Genomic DNA, 19,948 nt, shown 5'->3' with positions numbered 1-19,948 from the left:
TGGGCAGGTGAAGGGTTTTCATCATGTCCAAATGAGGCCAGTTGGATTCTCCACTTACATACTGAGATTAAAAGCCAAAATGCAGAACATGTGTGAGCATGAAGCCCTCGCCGTTGGGAACGGTGCCCGGCTGCACGCCAAGAATGGGCTTTGCTTTCCCAGCTCCTGTCCCAGCTCCTCCCTGACTTACCAAAGAAGCTCAGGGTTAGAAATGTAACTACATCCCACCTTACTTCCCTCAGCCCTACAATAAAGGGCAAGAGCCAGGAATCACGTCAGAGGGGTCTGAGAGGAAAAGGGTCTGGTCCTGCCTGTCAACCTCCCCCATTATGGGAGGATCCAGTTTAATACTAACTTCTGAGCACCTCAGCAAGACTCGTCTACACGCTCAGGAACAGGAGAGACCCGGCCAAGGTCACACAGCTGCAAAGTGGCATGTTGGATTCAGACTGTGCTCATCCCATCAACATGAACCCTGCTATTTTCTGGAGCATAGGGAACACTTGGTTTGCATATGGCACAGTGGTTTGGTGCATGGCCTCTGGAGACAGATTCTCTGCGTTTAAAGCCTGGCTCTGCCACTTTTTAGCCCCTTAACCTTGGGCCAGCTATTTAATCTCTTTCTGGCCTCAGTTTCCTCCTTTGAAAAGGAAGTCTGATAACAGTACTCATCTAACTTGGAGTTAGCTAAGTTACTATATGTAAAGCACTTAAAAAGGTGCCTACATTTATAGAAAATCCTTTATGACTGTTAACTAAAACAAATAAAAAGCAAAGAGACCCCGCAGCCCCTGGATCCTGGGCCCCTGCATATGCTATGTCGGACATGGGAAGAGACTGCCTTTCTTAGGCATGAAGAATCCGTTGGAAAGGCAGGTCTGAAGTCCCAGAGGCACTAAGCCCCCCCGGAGTTCAGACCTCATCTTTGGTTAAGTGTGGGCCTCGTAACATCAGGAGGCTTGTTAAACTGAAGTAGGACCTGTGTGCGAATGCAGGGTGCACTGGGGTCCCACTCACCCAGTGCTCTCTGTTCATTCCACACAGTGAAGGTGAGCTTCATCTCCTTGGAGAGCCTCCCAGACACCTCAGTGTGATTTCCCACTCCTCCTCGGGGCATAGCTTCACCATGTCAGCATGGACTCTGGGGTCAGATGACCAACTGCTCTGAACCCCCGTTTCCTCATCTGCAAAGTGGGGATAACCAAAGTAGCTAAAGTTGTTATTAACCTGCTTACCGTTAATCTGCTAAGGTTGTTATTAGGCTGAGGATTATTATATCCTCTCGAATTGGCCCCCTTGTCATTATGAGATGGACTTATTTATCCCGGGCAATATTCTTGGCTCTGAAATCTGCTTTGTCTGATAGTAATAGTCACTCCAGCTTTCTTCTGATTAGTGTGAGCATGGCATATCTCTTTCCATCCTTTTACTTTTAGCCTCTTTGAGTCTTTATATTCGAAGTGTGTTTCTTGTATGCATGTAGTTGGGTCTTGCTTTTTTTCCAACCTGGCAATCTCTGATTTTAATTGGGGTATTTGCATTTAAAGCATTTATGAACATGGTTTGGTTTATATCTACCATATGGCTATTTGTTTTTTATTTGAACAATCTCTTCATTCTCCGCTACTTCTTCTTCTCCTGCTTTCTTTCGGATTAACTTAGTATTGCTGAATTCCATGTTACCTCCTACGCTGGCTTATAACTCCTTGTTGTATTATTTTAGTGGTAGCTTTAGGGTTTATAGTATAAATCTTCAACTTCCCACAGTCTACTTTCAGGTGATATTATACCACGTCAGGTGTAGCATAAGAACCTTACAAAAGTACACTTCCTTTTCTCCCCTTCTGGTCTTTATGTGATTATTGTCATACATTTTATTTTTATACATGTTATAAAACTCACTCTACATTGCTATTATTTTTGTTGAGAGTCAATTACGTATTTTTTTAAAGATTTATTTATTTATTTGAGAGAGAGAGAGTGTGTGTGCATGAGCAGGAGTGGGGGGAGGGCCAGAGGGACAGGGAGAGACTCTCAAGTAGACACCCCTCTAAGCACAGAGCTCAACTTGGGGCTCCATTTCACAACACTGAGATCATGACCTGAGCAGAAATCGAGAGTTGGACACTAACTGACCGAGTGGCCCAGGCACACCTCAGTTAACTTTTAAAGAAATTTAAATACTAAGAAAAATCTTATATATTGAGAAAGTTATGGAGCACCTGGGTGGCTCAGTTGGTTAAGCAACTGACTCTTGATTTGGGCTCAGGTCATGATCTCAGGATCATGAGATCGAGCCCCAAGTCAGGCTCCCCACTCAGTGTGGGGTCTGCTTGAAATTCTCTCTCTCCCTCTGTCCCGCCCCCCTGCTGTGCTCTCCCTCTCTCTCTAAAATAAATAAATAAAATCTTTAAAAAAAAAAACTATTTTTGGTGCTTTTCATTGTTTTGTGCAGATCCATATTTCTATCTGATATCATTTTCCCTCTGTGTGAAGAGTTTCCTTTAATATTTCTTACAGTGAAAGTCTGCTGGTGATGAAACCTTTCAACTTTGGCAAGTCCAAACACGTCTTTGTTATCACCTTTTTTTTTTTGAAACATAATTTTTCAGAGTATAGAATTTTCTCTTGATTTTTTTCCTTTAATACTTTTTAAAATGTTGCTCCACTTCTCGTTTTAATTTTTTTTTTTCCCAAAGAGAAATGTGCTGTCATCCTTAACTTTGTTCTTTCATACATAACGTTTCTTTTATCCTCAGGCTGAGTCTTAAAGTATTCCAGACTGGCTTGTGGGAAAAGGCACTCTTCCCAGGCCCATGTGAGGACCACATACTGTTCCCTCCACTCCTTCCAGGGGATTCTCTCCCTCACACACATGCAACAGTCAGTGCTCAGCTGGATGTTTGAAGGGGGCCACTGCAGATGCCTGAGCTCTCTCTCTGACCAACCAGTTCTCTTCTGTCTCCTACGCTACCCTGTGGATTCCAGGTGCGTTGGTCTCCCTCGACTCTCAGCGTCATGTCTTCAAATCAGGGAGTTCACCGGGCTCTGCCTCAGTTGCCCCTCCTAAGGCATGGTGTGGAAACTCTCGAGGTAGTAAACTGGGACAAATGTAAGGCTCATTTAATTAATTTAATTAATTTAATTAATTTCCTCACTCTCACTGCCTGATGTCCAGTGTCTTGCTATTTTAGTCAGGAGGGTAAATTCATGTAACTTCAACCTGGTCAGAGTGGGAGTCCCCGAATGTTCATTTCACTGAACTCTTAGGGCCACCCCATTCCATGCACAATGTATGGTGTCCGCCCTCGCATTATCCGGCCCTCAGGTCAGGGAGCATGTACCTTGCACACTGCTCCACACACAGACAGAACTTAGAAACACTGAACAATGACCCTTCATCAGCAGTCACTAAGGCAATGATGTGCTTGCACAAACATGAATTATGTTAAGTTCCAACCAGTATTGTTCACTTGATGATCTAATTTTGGAAAAAAAAGTTTGTATGAGATCTCATTTACCCCAGGCTTTATGCACAAAAAGTGACAGACCATGCTTCTTTTAGCACTATGTTCTTTTAGCAACCAAATGTCACTCTTGCGACATTCAACCCATCACCCAAAGAAAGCAACAATCGAGGAAGCTTCTGTAGCAAGAGCCAACCTAGGACTTTCTCATGGTTTCCTGACACACAGTGATAATATTATTAAAATAGACAACCAACTGCTATGGAAACATTCAATGTGGAGAGAAAGAACCTCAGAATCCAAAGGTTTGCCCAGAACAGTTTAAGAGCAACAACGCTGGGATGCTGAATTCTTGCCTAGACCAAACGCTGGAGGCTGCTGTGTCTTGAATCTTCCTCTCCGGCCCGAGATAAGCTAAGCAGACAGGAAGAACTGATCACTTTTGTTAAGTGTCAATGCCTGCAAGACATTTAGCAGCCTTTCTCCCTTTCCCATTTTCAAATACACAGTCTTAAATCCCAAAGAGCCAAATTAGTAACATTCCAGTGAAACTAAATTATCAGAGATAATGAATGCACAGGGCAACAATTCAATCAACCAATCTGTCTATCCACCATCCTATTTGCCATCAGTCCATCTGTCCACCATCCCGTCTGCCCATCAGGTCATCTGGGAGGGTATGAAAGCCCAGGGGCAGGAGACCACTGGCCATGTCAGCCCATGAAATGAATCAAAGGGCATGAGCCAAGGGAGGAAGATGAGAGGACCACAGGTGGTTTTGAGCACACCCTCGGGTTGAGTCATCTGTCAGAAGCCACAATATCTGCATCGGCTCAGCACCCCCAACAGAACCCCAACCCTCCCCTATGTGGGCTACCTCTGCCTGAGGGGTCACTTCCGGTCTTACCTCCCACCAGCTAACCTAAACTTTCTTGTTCGACCCCAGAATCCCTGAGTTCTGTTCCTAACTGCTGCCAGCAAACTCCTGTTCCAAGAGATAACCGCCTTCCTGGAGCTACAGGTGGAAACCAGCCACGTGGCAGGAGCCTCCCACCTTGCCAGTGCACTAAGGAAAGTCATGATGAGCCACAGCACCTGGCTGCCTCAGAGGAGCTCAGCTCCTGGCCCAGCTGTACCCCAGTGCTAGCTGTTACTTTGTTCTGCATTCTCTTTCCTTCCATGTGGACTCCCACACAACATCCACAGGAGCAAAGCAGGCATGTCCACCACTATCACCCCCACCATCGTCACGGACACAGAGTGCACACCTTACTAGGCCTCCCTGTATCATGGGTACATCTTTACTTAGCCACCTACTTTCAGGTGATATTATACCTGAGAAATGATCACAGGTGAGAAATGATCACACTGGCTTTCACAGGAGGCCCTCGTGCATATTGTTCACGTTGGAGAAACTCTAGGGCTGTGCCTATTGTGAAGGCCCAGCCCTTCCTCATTCTTTGCCCTTCATCCCTCACTCCTCACCCCTCCATAGGCCCTAGCTCTGATACAGAGAGGCAGGGCAGACTTTCTGGAAACTTCCCCTTCCCCTTTTATTTTCTACCACTGCCCTAACTTGCCCTTGACCCCTTCGCACTGAGGCTAAAACTTGTCATCCTCCCCTGCAGGTTCAGGGCTGCTGTTTATAGGACAATATTCAGCCAAGTTCAGGATCAAACTCAGGCCAAAACCCCAACAGGGGCTCCTTCTTCCCTCCTTCCTCCAGGAAACGTCTTTTGGAGGCTCCAGCAGTGCCTGCATCCAGCCCACATGCCAATGAAGCAGTGTAGTCCCGGGGGGTCACCAATGCAGGGCTGTCATCTGGGGATGAACCCCAGTTGCCACCACAGCTGATCCCCATAGCCCTGCCATGCTATTGCATCACAGATCCACAACCCCACACCCCACCCGCTATGCTGTCACAGACCCCACGTGGGTTCCCCTTCTAACCAGCTCCGAGCCCCCGTAAGGATGCAGAGACTCTCCAAATCCTGTTTTCTGTATCTTGCAGGGGCCTCTGCTCTCAGGTTGTGGGGGAATTGGGCACAGATTCCAGCTCTTCTCAGAGTCCCCCTCAACTCTCCAGTGACTCAAAGTCAGATTTCTCACACCTTGTGCCCCTCACTGCACAATCCAGTCTGAGGTCCAGTGCTGGGGACACACTGAGCAGTCTCCAAATGCTTGGCACATCCCTGTCTGCCTTCTTCCTGGGGCTGGACACCCCTGGGGTCATTTCCTGCATTCTTCCCAAGGGATTCAAACATTGGAGAAGTGCTTTCATCATCTGACCCTCATACTGTCCTTACCCATACTGTCAACAACAGCCACCACCAAGTTTAATGACATTTACTGCAGGTCTCCACGGGCCAGGCCATGGGGGCTAGCATTTTACAAACATAGTGGTCCCCATCAGTCCTCGCAGCATGGTAGGAGGCAGACGCACGGATCGCAAGGCTAGGTGATGCACCCAGGGTTATGAAGACAACGGGTTTCTGCCTGAAGCTGATGCCCTGCTCGCGGGCACAGAGTGCTGGCCTCGCACTAGCTACAGCAGGGGGACCTGGGGGGCTGGCGCCTCTGGGGCCTGTGGGGCTCACCATGCCTCCTGTGCACTCGCGGCAGTCCTGCAGGCAGCTGACGTTCTCCCAGGTACTGTAGGCCTTCAGCCCCGCCACCAGCGCCTGCAGCGGGCGACTGTCCACAAGCTCCTTCCCACGGAAGATGTCCTCATCCAGAAGGACCCCGGCATACCTGCGAGAGGAGCGCAGACGTGTGAGGGATGCAGCAGTGCCCCCACCCCCACCCCCAGGAACCATGGCGCAGGCGCGTCTGAGACAAGCCCAGGGTGACACCTGCTCCTTCCTCAGATGCTACCAAAGTCTCCATGTGCCCTTCAGAACTGTCACCCTGCACCCTGCCGCCGTGAGGCTCCACCACGCCATCTGCCCCTTAGAAAACTTCTCCCTTGCTTTCCGTCCAGGCTTACTTTTCTGCCAGCCCCTCAGAGGCCCTATTGCTCACGTTGGCATCTGTCTTCAAACAGCCCTTGACCCGACAAAAAATGGGCACTCAGTGTAACTCCCTCCCTGCTGTCGTCTACCATATAAGATCATATTCCAAACTATTTCCCTCTTCCCTTTGCACAAAAATGTTTTACATGTCTCTTATATATCTTTTTAATTTTTCGGATTCTACTTCCGTTGAAAGTGTGCTAGGCAGAATAGTGGCCCCCAAAGATGACCAGGTCCTCATCCCTGAAACCTGAGAATATGTTACCCCACATGACAGAGGGGATTTTTTTCAGATGTGATTAAATCTAGGATCTTGCAATTGAGAGATTACCCTGGATCATCCGGGAGCCCAAATGTAATCACAAGGGTCCCTGTAAGTGTGAGGGAGTCAGGAGAAGGAGATGGGACAATAAAGTAGTCAGGGAGATGCAGCATGAGACTCAACCAGCCATTGCTGGCTTTGAAATGGATGAAGGAGCCACAAGCCAAGTAATGAGGGAGCCTCCAGAAGCTAGAAAATGCAAGGAGTCAATTCTCCCCTAGAGCTTCCAAAAGGAATGCAGCCCTGCTGACACTGATTTTTCATCATTGAGACCTATTTTGGACTTCTGATCTCCAGAACTGTAAGATAACAAATTTGTGTTATTTTAAGCCACCAAGTTTGTGGCAATTACTTATAGCACCAATAGAAATGTATACAGATAGGAATTAACTTCTTCCTTCAAAGTGGTAAGATTCACCATTTTCCTTCATCTCTCAGCCACCTATGACCACGACTACTATGCAGCACAATGTCTATGGGCCTCCCTCCATCTGCATGCACACCCCCTCAGTTCTGGTTTTCTTCTTTGCCATGTTTCAAAATACTATAATGGAAGGTACAGGTTTCCCTCTCTCTGCCTTCTGAACAATTTCTTATAGAGCTTGTTTTTAAAGTCTCTTAAAATGAGTTATCATTTATAACAACTGCTGGGGATAAAAGCTTTAGTGAACTCTTTCTCACTATGCTCTACCAAATTCCAGGACTGGCCTCTGATCAAGGGTGGTAAACACACTGAGCTGGGTACTTTCCTCTAAGCACCTCAAACTCATGGAAAGTACCATGAAGTATGGCCTTTCTGGTCTTCTCAACTGAAGCTTCAGACTCTGGAGATTGATAAGAGTAGTGGCAGTTAGAGGTGTTGATTCATTGACTGTTCTCTATCAATTGAGTGCCATCTATTGAGATGATTATATGATGTTTCTCCTTTATAATGTTAATATGACAAATCATATAGATTGATTTTCAAACATTACACAAGCCTAACATTCCTGGGATAAACACCACTTGATCACTGTATAGAGTAAAATACACTGTATGTGATCTACTAACATTTTGTTCACAAGGGATAGTGGTCTCATAATGTCTTTCCCTGGTTTTTGGTGTCAAGGTAATGCTCCTAAAATGAATTAGGAAGTTTTCCCTTCTTCATTTATGAGAAAGTTTGTGTAAGGTTAGTATGTTTTCTTTTCTTAAGTATTTGGTATATTTCACCAGCAATGTCATTAGATTTTCCAGTTCTTTTTCAGTCACTTTTGGTAACATGTCTTTCATGAAATTTTCTATTTCATATATATTGTAAAATATATTGGCATTACGTTGACATTATATCAATAATAATAACCATAGTATTTAATTTTATCCTTTCAATCCATTTGAAAGGATACTGTAGGATCCTGCTGTAGGATCTGTAGTGATGTCCTCTCATTTATTCCAGATGCTGATCATTTGTGTGTCTTTTTTCTTAATTAATCTAGCTGAAGGTTTATCAATTTTATCTATTTTTTGAAGGAAAAAATAATTTTTGGCTTAATTATGTTTATTTTTTGGCTATTTCTTATTTCAGTGATTTCTGCTTTCATTTTTATTATTCTTTCTTCTTGATTTGAATTTGATTTGTTCCTTGTTCCACCTGAGACTAATGTAACACTGTATGTTAATTATACTTAAATAAAATAAATAAAATAAGAAAAGAAAATAATGTGCATTCTGCTGTTGTTGGATAGAATATTCTATAAATTTTTTAAGTCAAGTTCATTAGTAATGTTCATATCTTTTATATCATTATTGTTTATTATATCAATTACTACTTATTAAAATGGAAATTTACACCGTTGATTTTCTACTTTTCTCCTTTTCTAATGTAAGTATTTTATTTTTTCCTCTAAGAACTGGTTTAGCTGTACACCACAAATTCTGATATGTTGTTTCATTTTCATTTTGTTCAATGTTCATATCTTTTATATCATTACTGTTTATTATATCAATTCTTATATCCATTACTAGCTTCTTAAAATGGAAATTTACACCATTGATTTTCTACTTTTCTCCTTTTCTAATATAAGTATTTTAATTTTTCCTCTAAGAACTGGTTTAGCTGTACACCACAAATTCTGATATGTTGTTTCATTTTCATTTTGTTCAAAATATTTTCTAATTTCCCTTGAGACTTCCCCTTTGACCTACAAATTATGTGTGTTGTCTAGTTTCCTAATATATGGTATTATCCCAGATGTTTTTGTTATTAATTTCTAATTTCATTCTAATCAGAAAACATACTTTGTATGATTTCAATCCTTTAAATTTACATGGTCTGTCTTGATAAATGTTCTATGTGCACTTGAAAGGAACAGGTATTTTTCCAAAAAAGGCATACAGAAGGCTAACAAACAGATGAGAGGACACTCAGCATCAAAAATCATCAGGAAAATGCAAATCACAACCACAATGAGATATCACTATACACCTGTCATTATGGCTAAAATAAAAAAACATAAGAAATAGCAAGTGTTGGCAAGGACGGGGAGAAAAAGGAACTCTTGTGCAATGTTTGTGAGAATGCAAATTCGTGCAACCACTGTGGAAAACAGTATGGCAGCCCCTCAAAAAATAAAAATAGGAATACCATATGATGCAATAATTCCACTACTGGGCATTTATCCAAAGAAAATGAAAACACTAATTCAAAAAGATATATGCACCCCTGAGTTTACTGCAGCATTATTTACAATAGCCAAGATATGGAAGCAACAAAGGCATCCATCAATAGATGAATGGATAAAGAAGATGTAGTGTATATATATAAAATGGAATATTATTCAGCCGTAAAAAGAATGAAATCTCACCATTTGCAAGAAGATGGATGGACCCAGAGGGTTTAATGCTTAGTAAACTGTTGTCAGAGAAAGATATATCCCATATGATTTCATTCATATGTAGAATTTAAGAAGTAAAACAAGTGAACAAAGAAAAAAAAGACAAAAAAAAAAAAAAAACAGACTCTTAACTATAGAAAACAATCTGGTGGTTACCAAAGGGGAGATGGCTGGGGGGATGAATAAAATAGGTAAAGGGGATTAAGAGTATGCTTATCTTGATGAGCACTGAGAAATGTATAGAATTGTTGAATCATACATATATTGTACACCTGAGACTAATATAACACTGTATGTTAATTATACTTAAATAAAATAAGAAAAGAATGTGCATTCTGCTGTTGTTGGGATATTCTATAAATTTCTTTTTTTCCTTTTTTCTTTAATTTTTTATTGTTATGTTAATCACGATACATTACATCATTAGTTTTCGATGTAGTGTTCCATGATTCGTTGTTTGTGTACAACACCCAGTGCTCCATGTGGAACGTGCCCTCTTTAATACCCATCACCAGGCTAACCCATCCCCCCACTCCCCTCCCCTATAAATTTCTTTTAAGTCAAGTTCATTAGTAATGTTCATATCTTTTATATCATTACTGTTTATTATATCAATTACTACTTATTATATCAATTACTCAAAGAGAATGACTGATGTTCGCAACTATAATTTTGGATTTGTTAATTTCTCCTTTCAATACTTTCCATTTTTGCTTCATGTATTTTGAGGCCATTTTGTGAGACCATGAACATTTAGATTGTTATGTCTTTCTGATGAGTAGACTGCTTTGTCGTTATGAAATGTTCCTCTTTATCTCTGTTGATATTCTTTTTTCTGAAGTCTACTTTATCTAATATTAACATATCCACTCAAGCTCTCTTATGGTTAGTGTTCGCAGGTGTAAAGGTTTTATTCTCACACTTTTAATCTATTTGTCTTTATATTTTAGGTGGGTTTCTTATAGCAAGCATCTAGTTCAGTCTTGATTTTTTTATCATGTCTGACAATCAGCTAATTAAATAGGAGTGTTTAAAGCATTTACACCTAATGTAATTATCAACATGATTGAGTTTGAAACTATTATCTTGCAGTTTTCCTCTCTATTTATCCCATATGTTCTTTGTTCTCTTTTCCTTCTGCTCCTGTCTTCTTTTGATCAATTGCTTAGGTTTTAGTATTCCACTGTTAGAGTTTTAGCTATGTTACTTTTATGTTTTCTAGTGATTTTTATGGTCTAAAATATGCATCTTTAACCTAACATGTTCTTCCTTCAAATAATGTTATACCACTTCTCAGATAATCAAAGAACCTTACAATAATACAACAATACACTTCCATTTCATTCTCCCATCCACGGTGCTACTGTTGAAATTATTTAATATCTATCTACCTATCTATCTATATCTTCTACATATGTTATAAAATTCATTGTTATTTTTGCTTTAAATAAACAATTTATCTTTTTACCTTATCAACATTATTGAAGATAATTTATTTTACAACAGACTGCATTCATTCAAAGCATGCCATTTAACGAATTTTGACAACTGTACATACCCATGAGAATAATATTAGAATCCAGCTACAGAACCTTTCCAATACCTTCCAAAAAATGTCTCATGCCTTTTTACAGTCGATCCCTTCCTTGATTGATCCTCATCTCCAGTCAACCACTAACCCACTGTTTGTTACTAGAGATTAGTTTACATTTTATGTAAATAAGATTATACAGTATGTTATGTCTTGCTTCTCTCCATCAGCACATTGTTTTGAAGATTCATCCATACTGTAGCATGTATTAGTAGCAGTTCCTTTTTACTGCTGACTAGAATTCCATTCTATGCAACGCATATATTACACTTCATTTTTGCATTCACTGTTGATGAACATTTTGCTTGTTTCCAGTTTAGGGCTATTACAAAGAAAACACTATGGAAATTCATGTAAAAATCTTAGAGGAGACATATGTCTTTATTTTCCTTCAGTAAATATGTAGGAGGGAAGTGACTGGGTCATACGGTAGATATATTTTTAACTTTTTAAGAAACTGCCAGTTTTCCGAAGTGGTTATGCAATTTTACATTCCTACCCGCAGTGTAGGAGAGTTCTAGTTGTTCCCACGTCTGCCAATAATTGGTCTTTTTAACATTAGTCAATCTATTGGATATGTAATCGTGTCTCTTCATGGTTTGAATTTGCATTTCCCTGATAACTAGCATCTTTTCATGTATGCCTTGGCTGATCATTCATATATTTTCTTTTGTCAAGTGTCCACCCGAATCTTTTGTGCATATTCTATTGGCTTGCTCAGCTAATTTTTAGTTGAATTGTATTTTCAGTGTTACTGCATATTCTAGATAATATCCCAGTGTCAGATATATGTATTGCAAACGTTTCCTCCCATTCTGTGGCTTGCCTTTTCATTTCCTTAATGACAAAATCAATTTTGGCTCAAGGTATTTATTTACCTGTTTCCATCCATAGGATAATCTTGCAATGTCTGAATATCCTTGTTTCCTTAATGAAACCCAAACATGCAAAAGTTGTTGCACTGGGCCTCATTCTATAGCAAATAGGCAAGTCTGCTATCAAACCTCATAAATGAAACCATTGAGTTGGGACAAATGGAAAAACAGGGAAACCATCATTTGTTTAACTGGCACTTAGATGAAGAAAAACTGAATTGTATTGAGCAACTACTACAAGCAAAGAGCTTCTGCATTTATCATCTAATTTCATCCTTATGACAACCCCATGAAATAGGAAATCATATCCCCACTTTACAGGTGGGGAAACAGAGGTCCAGGTGAGATTACACACCTAAGTCAAGGTCTCCCAGAGCAGGACAGAGCTAGGATTCAAACCCAGGACTCTCTAGTCCTAAACATCATGTCCTTTTCATGACAAATAATGTGCCAGTGCCCTGAGAAAGTTTATAGCATTCTCAATCTATGCTATGGTACCATTACCCATGTCCTGGACTGCGACTGCCATACAATGATTCTCAGAGAATCTCAGAGCTGACCATTTAAAAAAATGTATATATGACTCCCTGCTGACACACAGCCCTAGACCTTGTCTAGGGTAGAAATGGGTGAGAAATAAGAAATAAATTGGCTTTAAGAAAAGAAAGACTCATGAGACTTTCTCCTAGCAGAGGTCTGGTGAGATTTCTTTGCAATGCTGGCCTGTGATTTTACTTAAAACTCACAGGACATGGGCCCTGCTGAGGGAGAGCCTCCCTCTGCCAGACAGAGAGGGGTCCCCAGTGACTCTTATTCTTTATCATACCCCACGTCTCCTTGCAAAGAGGAACTGAGAAGCCTTCTGTATGCAGGGTATGTTAAAGTCCAGAAGGTACATATCTTAGGAAAATCTGATATAAGAAACTCAAAGTGACCCAGAAGATAAATTAAGATTTCAGGATTCTGTGGAAAAATTATTCATTTCTAAATATGTTTATTTTATAGGCAATGCCTCTAGAAATGTGAGGTATTTGTTTACAGGTTGCATCCACTTGAATTATTAGAACCCACCCTCAGGGTAAGATTCAGGAGAAATGCAGATAGAGTATCTCTAAAACTGTTAAGTCAGTGAGAGGGCAGGATTCAATTTACAAAATTCTGCTTTACATAAAAACAGCAAGTAAGACTTTTGGGCAATAAGATTTCAGGATTATATTAAAAACACAGTTCAATGCACAAATGCTGGTGTTCATTTGCTAAGGAACATCTTAATTCCTTACCCATCCTGAACTCCATTCTTTGACAGGGACAGGACTTTGGTGAGTTTTTGAAGCCATGAAGTGTCATTCTGTCCATTCATTTATTCCATAAATATCAATGAAATCTTACTTTGTGCCAGGCGCAGTTCTAGGTGCTATGGAAACATCACTTAAAAAACAAAGAGAAGGGCGCCTGGGTGGCTCAGTTGTTTAAGCGACTGCCTTCGGCTCGGGTCATGATCCTGGAGTCCCGGGATCGAGTCCCACATCGGGCTCCCTGCTCAGCGGGGAGTCTGCTTCTCCCTCTGACCCTCTTCCCTTTCGTGCTCTCTATCTCTCATTCTCTCTCTCTCAAATAAATAAATAAAATCTTTAAAAAAAACAAAACAAAACAAAAAAAAACTTGGTGAGTTGTCTTGCAGTGTTAAAGAAGTTACTAAAGACACTCCTACCAAAGACACAGATGTAGTGAAAAGAAGGGCCATATGCACCCCAGTGTTCATAGCAGCAATGTCCGCAATAGCCAAACTGTGCAAAGAGCTGAGATGCCCTTCAACAGATGAATGGATAAAGCAGATGTGGTCCATAGATACAATGGAATATTACTCAGCCATCAGAGAGGATGAATACCCAACTTTTACATCAACATGGGTGGGAGTGGAGGAGATGATGCTAAGTGAAATTGGCTTTCTTAAAGCCAATTTATTTCTCTGCACGCAGAGAAAGTCAATTACCATATGGTTTCACTTATTCGTGGAACATAAGGAACAGCATGGAGGACATTAGGAGAAGGAAGGGAGAAATGGGGGGGAAATCGGAGGGAGAGATGAACCATGAGAGACTGTGGACTCGGAGAAACAAACAGGGTTTTAGAGGGGAAGGGAGAGGGGGGACTGGTTAGCCCGGTGATGGGTATTAAGGAGGGCACGTACTGCATGGAGCACTGGGTATTATATGAAAACAATGAAGCATGGATCACCAAACTAATGATGTATTGCATGGTGATTAACATAACATAATAAAATAAAATTAAAAAAAAGAAGTTATTAAGGACAGTGTGTGATACATGATAAGCAATTGGATATGTGTTAGTTATTGTTGAAATTTCATTCTTAAAGATGTTGGGTAAAAAGAGATTGCCAGAGACAATGACTAAATCCAACTGAAAGCTAACAGTGACGGTGCTATGGCCCCTCCTGGCCCAGAACCCAGCCTGGGCTGCCTCAGCTACCCATTTGACCTGGAATAAATAAGAGGCAAGGCAGACCCAAAATATTCCTTTTGGCTGGTACACTTAAAATACTGACATTAAAAAGCTAGGAAGTTCATTTTTGTAGCAAATTCCACTAAATGATTCCCACGAGAGGTATCAGCTACCAACTACCCTGACCAGCTAGCTCTTGGACGAACTCCTTCACATCATGGAACTTCTGCTTCAGGGACCAACAGAAAGTTTGGAAGCAAAGCTCCAAGCAACGTCATGGCCAAGTGCGATGTAATGACACAAGACAATTTCATTCGGGTCAGTTGAAGCAACCCGTGCAGAGAGCCAGGCACTCTTAGATGTGGAGATGCCAAATTAAGGATCCACAATTTCTATGCACAAAGAATTCACAACCATAATCCAAGGGTAACAGTACAATGATAAGAGGGGCCTGGCTGCAGCAAGAAGCTTATCAGGGAGCTCCTTATTCTAGGAGAGACTCAGAGAAGGTATCTTGGAGGAGATGACATCCTGAACTAGATCTCAAAAGATGACTAGGAGCTGTCAGGGGAAGGAAGACAAAGATGTGAGAGATGCATGTGGAGACAAGGTGGGGAGGCTGCTTGTGAGGAAAGCCGAAGTAGGGCAGGGGCTGAGTACAGAGCTCAACATGGAGACGAGAAGACACAGAGGTGGAGTGGAGGTTGTCAGGGGCCAGGCAGAAGAAGGTGATCCAAGGCCGCGGAGGGAGCTTAAGTTTACCCAGTACAGAAGACGCTGGGAGGCCCTGGGAGGGTCCCAGCAGTCAAGTGGGAGTTCAGATTCTATTTAAGTGTGGTTGCTTGTGGAGGATGGGTTTGATGAGGACCTGCCCCTGTGAGGGGCCGGGCGCATGAAGGGGAGCTGGGTAGGGCCCAGGTGAGGCACGAAGGAGGGAGGGCCTTGAGTAATCTCCACGCAGGAGACAAACTTTCCAGAATGTAGTAATTGGTGGGGTGGGGGTAGGACAATTGAGTCCCCGGGGTGATGGCAAGCAACAACAACCAACACTTACTGAGCACTAATGGCCACAACAGGAGGCGTTCTACCATCACAGTCAATGGATAAGAACATAGAGGGCATGACCCGGGCAGTGCAGGATACACGTCCAGCAAGACCCACATGCCAAGTGCCCACCGGGATGCCCCTGAGCCAGGAAGTATGCAGGGCACCATCGGCACTCAGCAGTGGGAAGCAGGTCTTGGATATCCCGGGCCCCAGGGGAAGAGGTTAACAAGAAACCGAAGGGTGGCACCCATGGCCAAAGGCAGAAAACAGGAATCCTACCCAGTCACAGGCGCCACTCAGGCAGGACTGTTGGCTGCTGAGCCCTCAGGGCCTGGAAGGTGCTTGACACAATGGTCATGTAATAAAGGGAGGAGGAGACGTGTCTGCCAACTCTGGGGGGGGGGGGGTGGGCAGGGAGAAAAGTCCTGGTAGGCTCCTCAGGAGCCCATCATTTTTCTCAGAGGCTTTCACCACGCCAGCCCTTACTTCATCAGTCAGTCCCACTGCCCAGGAGCTGAGCCGCCGGTGGGGAGAAGGGTCCCATCCCTTCCTGGACTGAACAAGCCCCAAAAGACATCAAGTTTCCTTCCCTCCTTGTTAAAGGCAAGACAATGTGAGTGATGCAGAGTGGGGTTGGTTGGGCTCACTATAGGGGCTAGCAGGTCCTCCCTGTCTCCAGGCCTACGGAGGCAATTGGGAAGAAAGGGGATAAAGACGAGGGTGAGTAGCCTGCCGACCTGCTACTGCCAAGCCCCAGAGAAGGCACTGCATGCCCCATGTGGTAGGGACCATGTCTGACTCCAGCACTAGCCTAGTGAGCAGGGCCACCAGATTTGACAAACAGAAACAGAGGATACCCGTTTAAATATGAATTTCAGATAAACAGTGCATAATTTCTAGTTTAAGTATTGGGATATACTTAGACTAAAAAATTGTCCATTGGGCATCTAAAATTCAAACTTGAGCGACTGTATTTTACCTGGTAAACCTACTAGCAAGGTACCCTGTAGTTACTGAATACATAAACACATGTGCCCTGGAAGAAGCCATCCCACCTCATTTCTATTACCTGCTTTTAACCATGAAGCAAAGTCTAACTATTCATGTTTTATCACATTAGAAGGGAGGAAAGGCAGGGCCAGCCGACCTAGCTGGTGGTCTGTTTTTCTTGCTCACCTAACTCCAGACCCATACACTTAAAGTCTAGACTACTCTTATGAGTATTTCTCTGTGCTTGAGGAGGACCCAGCACATTGAATAAACATCTACTTCATCAAAGTTGAGGTTACCCAGACCCTGACCCTTGAAGCCAGTTGATTGGCAGCACTATGCCCTTGGGAATTTGGAGGTGGGGCCTAGAAGCAAGGTCTGATAACCTTTTTAAAAAAATGGGTGTGAAGTGGGGAGAGGTATACTTAGTATAAGATTTTGCCACATTACAACCAGGTTCATTGAACTATTTCCTCACAAGTCAGCGAAGGGGCAACTGGGGCTATAAACTAGAGAGAAACAGGGAAGCCAGAATATGTCACAGAAAACACCGGCTTCTCTCTGGGCTTGTTTTAAGACACAGAAAACCTCTTCCCCCCGATGAAGTGTTTCTTCCAGAAGATTCCAGTAACCAGGTTTTCAGTGGGTCAACCCCCTGCTGCAATGGGGGATAGAGAAAGAAACAAAGAGGGAGGAGCAACAGAACCACAATGGGGACCCTGAGCAAGGCCAGAAACCACGGAGGGTGCAAAGGCAGTGAAGGTCAGGAAAATCTGGAAGGTCCTAGGGTCAATTAGATTGACAGCTTGATGAGGCGCGGACCTGACCCTGTCCTGTTCAGTACTGTGTTACCCCTGCATGGCACATGGTAAGGATTCTGTGATTTTTTTTTTTTTTTTAGGATTCCGTGACTGTTTATTAATTAATTTCCATTAATCACCTTTCATTTCTCCCCTTGAAACCTTAGGCTAGAATTGTGACTTCTCTATTTCTCTGATGTTGGCATTTGGAGGGTATCTCCCTAAAATCAAGAGAAACTTTAATGTTTACTAATAGTAGCAATATTGCACTTATAAAATCAAGGTAAATTAAGCTTAAATCAAACTAAAAACTAAAGAGAGCTGAAGAAAAAGGAAACATGCTGTATATATCACACTTCTGTCATACATAAAGATGCATTGTGTATATATATAAACTTATAAATGTAGAAAATAGGGTAACTCTTTGTTATGTGGTCTATTAACTTCCTGTGTCATGGATTGTGAATAGTGGACAAAGAAGTCAATGTGTAGATACTCTTGCCTCTTTGTAATAGTTACAAATAAACCATTGGGCAAAAAATTCAAAGAAGAGTTTTATTTTCCTTTGCCATGCAAGTGAAAAATTATCAGGTTTTGTATCAGGTTATTTTGATCCACTTTAAGTCTTCGTAATAATATAATATTACTGCCTTTTACCTGTTAGTGAAGTTTACTTCCAGGTCACACTAAGAAGCTTCCCAAAAAGCTCCTGTGATTCTCAGCTCTGTTCAGTAGAATCACCTAAGTAGCTTAAATACACATACTCCAGATTCTTGGGAAAAAGAAACACAGGTAAAAGCTGACAAGAGATAAAATGAAATACTAAAAAAATACTCAATAACCCCCCTCAAAAGAAAGAATTATAGTCTTACAAGTTCACATTATCTATAAAGTGGTATAATGCCAATTCAAGGTGGGTACTGGCAAGATAATGATGCATATTACAATACTTACAGTATTCACTAGGAAAAAGAAAGAGGAAATGAAAAACCGAGAAAAGACAGAACAGAGCAAGTAACAAAATGGTAGACTTATTAGGAATTACAGTAAATAAAAATGAGCTTAACATTCCAAATTAAAAGATTATCAAATTGGATAAAAAGCAGGACCTCACCATATGTTATTTATAAACATCTCACAATGGCACATGTAGGTTGATATAATGACAGATCGGTTAAAATAAAAGGGTGGGAAAAGATAGACCATGAAAACACTAGGCATTAGAAAACTGGTAGGGTTATAACAATATAGCAAAGAAAGTAGACTTCAAGACAAAAAAAATTACCAGAAACAAAGAGAAACATTTAATGAATATAACAGGCTAAATTCCTCTAGAAGACATAATAACCCAAAATCTGAAGGTGTTAAATAACAAAGCTTAAAAATACACAAAACAAAGTTAGCAGAAATTTTTTAATACTACATTTTTATTTTATAAAGAAAGGTTTTAGACCAATGAGCTAGAAGCTAGAAAAAGAAAGCAAATTAATCCCCAACTAGACAGAACTGAGAAAATAATAAAGACAAGAAATTAAATCAATAACAGAAAATGGACAAAAATGTAAGAAAAGCATTCAAGACAAAAGTATATTATTTGAAAAGATTAACAAAACTGATAAACGTCTAGAAAAATTGACCCCTAAAAAAAGCCAAAAACTATATTAGGAATAAAAAGGGTCATCACTACAGCTCCTACAGATACTAATATTATAATAAGGAAATATTATTAACAACTTAGATACATTTTTACAAATTAGAGGAAAAGGACAAATTCCTGGAAAAACACAAATTAGCAAAACTGACAGAGAAGAACTTGGTAATCTTAAGATTCATATTTGTTAAGGAAGTTAACAGAGTAATCAAAAATCTTCCTATTAAAAAAAAAAGGTCCAGATGGCTTCTTAGTAAATACTACCAAATCTAAGAAATAATACCAATCTTGTAAAAACTCCTTGAGAAAACATAGGAGAAGGGACCACTTTCCTAGTCACATTATGAAGACAGTTATAACCTTTATACCAAAACCTAATAAGGACATCTCAAAGGAAAGAAAATTATATTCTTCACAAGTACAAACACAAAAATCCTTATACAAACATTACGAATTTGTATCCAATAATATAAAAATATTATAATACATTATGACCAAGGATTTAAAAGAATGCAAATCAGCCTCAGCATTTGAAAAGTAATCAATGTAACTCATTTCATTAATAGAATGAAGAAATCTCACATGATCAGCTAAATAGAGGGAAAAATTAAGTCAAAATCCAACATCCATGATAAAAATATTCAGCCAACTAGGAGTAGAAGGGAACTTCCTTGGCCTAGTAAAAGGCACCCACAGGGCACCTGGGTGGCTCAATCGTTAAGCGTCTGCCTTCGGCTCAGGTCATGATCCCAGAGTCCTGGGATCGAGCCCCGCGTCAGGTTCCCTGGACCACAGGGAGCCTGCTTCTCCCTCTCCCACTCCCCCTGCTTGTGTTCCCTCTCTCGCTGTGTCTCTCTC

At 41.4% G+C, this 19,948-nt stretch overlaps 1 protein-coding gene across 3 annotated transcripts in view; it reads right to left on the bottom strand.

Annotated features, from left to right (window-relative positions):
- ACOXL (acyl-CoA oxidase like) overlaps positions 1-19,948 on the bottom strand; it is a 354,745-nt gene that overhangs the window by 157,415 nt on the left and 177,382 nt on the right. For all 3 annotated transcript variants that reach the window (XM_028117110.2, XM_028117111.2, XM_028117112.1), the window contains one exon: positions 6,065-6,218. In XM_028117110.2, the coding sequence (XP_027972911.1) occupies positions 6,065-6,218 (154 nt within the window). The remainder of the gene's footprint in view (positions 1-6,064; positions 6,219-19,948) is intronic.

Source organism: Eumetopias jubatus, unplaced genomic scaffold (genome assembly GCF_037043125.1).
Source record: "Eumetopias jubatus isolate StellerSeaLion01/CBP00866 unplaced genomic scaffold, mEumJub1_p1.0 scaffold_9, whole genome shotgun sequence".
Classification (NCBI taxonomy): Eukaryota; Metazoa; Chordata; class Mammalia; order Carnivora; family Otariidae; genus Eumetopias; species Eumetopias jubatus.
This window is presented reverse-complemented; position numbering and strand designations above follow the sequence as displayed.